The 6,000-nt window shown below is 45.0% G+C and overlaps 1 protein-coding gene across 1 annotated transcript in view; it reads right to left on the reverse strand.

The window, feature by feature from the left end:
* Positions 1-6,000, reverse strand: part of CERK (ceramide kinase) — a 60,193-nt gene that overhangs the window by 23,054 nt on the left and 31,139 nt on the right. The window contains exons 6-7 of the mRNA XM_015413492.1: positions 4,451-4,596; positions 915-989 (exon numbers count right to left, since the gene is read on the reverse strand). Of these exons, the coding sequence (XP_015268978.1) occupies positions 915-989; positions 4,451-4,596 (221 nt within the window). The remainder of the gene's footprint in view (positions 1-914; positions 990-4,450; positions 4,597-6,000) is intronic.

The following is a 6,000-nucleotide window of genomic DNA, read 5'->3' on the forward strand; positions in this document are numbered from 1 at the left end:
AAGTGTGGCCTCATCTGAAGATACTTAAATCCAGAGACTGGAGAGGTGAATGGACAAGATGGATCTTTCAACAAACCTGAAAAATGCCCCAGGTTTGCAGAAAAATCTGAAATCTAAAAAAACCCCAACATCAGGTTTTGTTTTGTTTTTAAACTCAAACTATAAAAGGATTGCCTGGAGCTTTAACTGATGCCATGAGTGGCTGTTGCTAGACAACCACAATAACTGGCCAGCATTCTAGGATTGGTTTCTGTCAGTAAAAGGCAGGAGGAGGGGGTTGGGACTTTTCCAGGGATATTTTGGACTTTGAGGGAGGACTCATTGGGGCCAGGTTTGGCAGCAACCACTGTACAACTTGACACCACCTGAACTGTGTGACTCACCCAGGTCTGACTGGTTGCTACTATTCAACAGCAGCTCCCTGCAAAAAGCAGTGTGACATAGTGTTTAGAGTTTCGCCTGGAATCTCAAATCCCCATTGTGCTGTGGAGGATCTGGCAGACAAAGACCTTGCTAGCAAGATATGTTAAGTTTGCAGTGTGAAATCAAAGGACTTAAGACTGGAGAACTTCTGCAGATGATTGCAGTGTAGAGTTACATTTTCCCACTGCCAAAAGAGGAACCCCACCGAGTCACTCCCCCTGTACCCCGCTGGAGGGGGCGGGGGGGGGGGGGAGGGATAGCTAAGCAAAGCAGCAATCTTCCACCACTGCAATGTCAATTCTAGCAAGGTAGCTGGAAGTGACATCACCACGTTTTGGCAACATTGAGTTTGGGTAAATTGTAGCGTGTCCAGCAATGTGGTGATGTCACTCCTGGTTATTTAGCCAGAAGTTGTGTTGTGGTGTTGGAATATCAACATTAGGGTAAGTCCCACACCCACTAGTCTCCCATTTGCAGTGTTAAATACTCACCCACAATTATATGTAATGCTGATGTTACTGGATCATTGATACCAACCGTTGCATAACATATGCAGTCTGTTGAACCTAGGGAAGAAGCATGTATCAGTATACTTGGACAGCATTATAACAATACACAGAAAAGGGTGATTTCTTTACAGATGTATGATAGCCCACTTTGGTGCTCTCTTCTCCTTAACAACTGATATTTAAGCTTATGAAAATCTTTGACTCCATTGACTAGTGATGCTTTCTGCTTGCTTTGGTACATGAGGCTTGGCTCATGTTATCGGGACACCTGGAAATATGAACTCTGCAAGTTCAGTAGTACAGTGGCCTCTCCAGACTGGCCATGTCCACATTAGCCTGGGCCAGTTGAGTCATGGAATTACCAGGGGACCAGGAATGGTGTAGGTCTAGGGTTGCCAGGTTCCCTCTTGCCACCAGCAGAGGATGGGGTGGGTGGGTAGGGTTGTGAGATCCAGGTTGGGAAACTCCTAGAGATTTGGGGATGAAGCCTGGGCAGGGAACTCAGTGGGGTACAGTGCCATAGACTCCACCCTCCAAAGCATCCATTTTCTCCAGTGGAACTGATCTCTATAGTCTGTAAATGTGCTGTAATTCCAGGGTGTCCCCAGGTCCCACCTGGAGGCTGGCATCCCTGTGCAGGTCCCTAAATTAATTCTGGACACGGCATGTGATGTTCAGGATGTGGTCCTTGGCAAGGCAGAGCCCAGATGGAAAACTTCCTCTCTCTTCAGCCCCAAAAGCAGAAAACACATCCTCTCCCATTTATGCAGCGTAACAAGGCAAAGTGCTGGTGTTTGCTTAGTCCACACAGGCAGAGGGGTCAATGCAATTTTCTAGAAGGGTGTAGAGGGAGATCAATCCATTGTTACAGTGCAAATTCTTTTGTCAAGCTGGGGACTGTTTGCCAAGTGTGGGATAAAAGAAATAAGCTTAGTGTGTGTTTAAGCAAATGGCTTGATTTGTCCAAGCAGGCTGGTGGGATGAATGTGGTTAAATGAAAACTAGAGTTCTAGCAGTCTGGGCTGCTCTGTACATAGCAGGCATCTCTGTGTGCTGACATATCCCCTGCAAGTTCATTAATGCCAAGATACAAGTCAAGTGGCCATTTCTGGCTCAAATGGGACACCAGGGCAACAGCTTGACAGTCCAAAAGAAAGCTTGGGTTTGATTTGATGGCATGGATGTTTTATCACCACCTCACAAAAGTCAGAATTCATAATCTGACTTTCCAACAGAAGTAATTTTTAGGGGAGCAGATGAGGGGGGGAATGCCTCTATTTAGAAACAGCCCTATCATGTAAATACTTACATAAAACCTTTGGAGCCAACCTTAAAGTCAGTCCTGAAATGTGGGCCAGGGCTAAAAATCTAACCTGCAAGCTCATGATTTTGCCCCTTATCTACCATGTATGAGGACTAGATAAGGGTTACTCATATGTGAGGCAAAGGCAATCTACTTGTTGACAGAAGCACTCTTCTCAACAATTCTAGGAAAAGCCATTCCAGGTAGTTTCAAAATGGAAGATGTGAGATCCCTGTTGAAACTAAAAATGAAGATATGTTGCAAGGCCTCGTGAATTTTCTGGTGAATGTGTATTTGTGAGTTCTACACTGGCAATAACCAGTAAGCTATGAATCCTTTCTTTCTGCGAGAGCCTCAGAAACCAGTCTGTGACTCTTCAAACTGAATGGGAAACATGTCTCACTCCATGTCTGTTATGCTTGGAAATGTGCCTTGCTTCTTACACATCAGTCAGAAGGCTTTGTTTACTATCAAGGTGGTCTGACAACAGGGAAGACTGGAAAATGCACATCAAAGGTGCATGCACACCGTGAACAAAATGACAATGTTAACTCTGCACAAAAAACAAAATGGATAGCTTTGACACTCAAACAAAGGCTGGTCTATGCTCAGCTGAAGCAACATTCTCTGTATTGTAGTGGATAACAGGGGTTAATGCTTCTGCTTTTAGCCTAGTAGATATAAACATGCCTGTCTCTAATGGAACATGATGCGGGACTGTTTTGCTGTATTGAGAGCCAGTTTGGTGTAGTGGTTAAGTGCGCGGACTCTAATCTGGGAGAACTGGGTTTGATTCCCCACTCCTCCACTTGCACCTGGCTGGATGACCTTGGGCAAGCCATAGTTCTGATAAGAGCTGTTCTTGAAAAAGAGCAGTTTCTGTCAAGAGCTCTCTCAGCTCCACCTACCTCACAGGGAGTCTGTTGTGGGGAGGGGAAGGGAAGGAGTTTGTAAGCCGCTCTGAGACACCTTTGGGTAGTGAAGGGCGGGGTATAAATCCAATCTCTTCTCTTCTCTATCTGGCTTTGTGACTACAACTATTTACATTGAAATCACCATAGGTAGAGGGAGAGCAAGCACAAATACACTAATCCCCATAAGTGTGATTGTCAGTTCATAAGCATGGAGTCTATGCACACAAGAAGTGTAGCCCCTCCCCCTAGTGCATGATCAGAAACGTCAATAGTTTTTAACATTCCTGATCACAGGGAAGGAATCTATGTGCTGACAAGTTGATGACTGGGCATAGGTGGAACCAGTGTTAGGGTTGCCATTCCCCAGTTGGGGCGAGGGATCTCCCAGTTTTGCAGGCTCCTGCCTGCCACTGGCCAGCTGACTGGCAAGAGAAAATCCCTCCCCTCAACAGCAACGTCGCCAGAAATAAACCCGATGCACTTACGTCACCTGGAAGTGACATAAACATGTCGATGACCTCGGGAGCGGGATGCTCTGTTTTTTGGGCAAAACTCTATGGTTTGAGGCTGATTTTACTATAGCGTTTTCCCCAAAAACCACAGCATCGCCCCTGACAACACCAATGTGCCTATGTCACCTGGAAGTGACATAGGCACATCACGTGACAATGCTTCCTGCTCCCAGAATGTCCCCCCCATACCCCTGCCAGCATTTCTGACAGCCCTGGCAACCCTAACCAGTGTACTCATGATCTCTTCTATATGCACTGTTTTCAACACACTTAATATGTATACAGGCCTTGTGATGAACGTGGTATTCTTCCCACCCAGAATAAGCCCCTTCTGCAACCTGATGGAACTACCAGGGGGGTGAAGGAAGAGTGTTGGTTCAGAGTCCATGAAATTAAGAGAAGGGTTTCTCGCGTTTCTGTCTTTGTACAGTCACAATAGGAACTTTAGCTCATAGATCCCAGTCTTGTGATTCTATGAGAGATACTGCACTATGCACATTCCCCTGAAAGTAAGCCTCATTGGATATAGTGGGATGAACGTCTGTGTAAACACGCATAGGATGGCACTGTTAAGTATCAGCCCTAACAGTGTTGTCCGAAGCAGCAGAGTCGCAGCCTTTTAAGTCAATGGAAGTCAACAGGCTTAGAGGGGTATAGTAGGATGGCACTGTAAATGTACTAGACTGATACTTACTCCCTCCCTAAAATGTGCATCTGGGCCCAAGAGAATGTCAATACATTATATAATGAGAATGCATGGTGAACGTTCAAACATGTTGCAATTCTTACCCGCAGGGATTATGCCAATCCTTGTTTTGCAAGGGACTAATGGTGCTGTGGGATCATTTTGATCTATGCCAGAATCCTTCTGTGTTCTTCCAATTAGACCATGCATCACTTCACTGAACATTCCGTCCCCACCAACACAAACAATACTGCCAGAAAACACACAAACGAAAATGCATGCAGACAAGTCAATACATGAATGTGTCAAGTGCCCCAACATAAGAGACATGATTTTTTTTTCTGGCCAAGCCTTTTGTTTTACACTCCCCCTATCAAGTTCTGCAGATACTGGTAACCAGGTGATGAATACAAAACATAATTTCTGATATTGAAACTGCTGTTTTCTTTTCTTTTGATTTTTTTTAAAAAATTCCTAATTTATATTGGTTTTGTGTGAAAAGCAGTACAAATATGAGCGGAAACAAAACCATGAGCATGAGACAGACATTGACACAGGGACGACACACTTGAAAGAAGTTCCTTGTCTAACTGTAGGGGATTTGACTCAACTGGATGTCTACCATTTAAAGCCACCATAAACCATCATCTTCCAACTTAGCTATCAATCTGGATATTTCTGTGGACAGAACAGTGAACAGTCATCTGTAATGGGCAGCAGAGCCCTTCTTAGATGTTCTCCCAGCCACCTGGTAGTTACACATCTGTAACTGACTTCCATGTGGCTGGGAGAACATTTGAACGACTCAGCTACATAGGTAATGGCTGACTGCACATGCACAAAGCTGCCACATGATTTCCCAACTGAATGTTGAGTCTCTAGTTAAGACATATGTCACTGGCCTCGTCCACATGGTCGACTCATGTAAATGTTCTCCCATCCACAGAAGAGCTGTAAATGGAAAAACAACTACCATGTGTCCCTGGGTAATTACTTAAGGGCCCCCTAATAGTGGTGATTTCACACATTCAAATTGTGCTGTCAGAACAACAATTACCACATAACTAACATCATGTATGAACTCAGGCTTACTGAGAAATGCATGTATGTAGTGTAGCACCACAAGAGGGGTGAAACTTCTGAAAACTCACCCTACATGGACTAGCCCCGTTATGTGGAAGTCTGCACCAGAACCAATGGTACCAGGAATGTGCAATAGAGATTCTTCAGATGGTAGAGTTGGTCCAGGTGGTGAATGGTTACTCTCCTGCACTTATGCTCTGGTGTTTCAAGTGCACTGGTGTGACCTCAATAACACATAAAGTCGCTCTTACAGGAGTTAAAAATAAAGTTAAGCTCAACAGCAGGAAGCAACTTGTTTCTGGCAAAAACGTGGTATCTCCAATGACCATGCCCATTTGATATGGATAAAGGAAGATAAGAACATAAGAGACATCAATGTTGGATCAGGCCAAAGGCCCATCCAGTCCAACACTCTGTGTCACACAGTGGCCAGAAATACCAGGTGCTATCAGGAGGTCCACCAGTGGGGCCAGGACATTAGAAGCCCTCCCACTGTTGACCCCCCCCAAGCACCAAGAAGACAGAGCATCACTTGCCCCAGAGCCCCTATCTATACCTTGTGGCTAATAGC

This window comes from Gekko japonicus, unplaced genomic scaffold (assembly GCF_001447785.1).
Source record: "Gekko japonicus isolate JY-2015 unplaced genomic scaffold, Gekko_japonicus_V1.1 scaffold168, whole genome shotgun sequence".
Lineage (NCBI taxonomy): Eukaryota > Metazoa > Chordata > Lepidosauria > Squamata > Gekkonidae > Gekko > Gekko japonicus.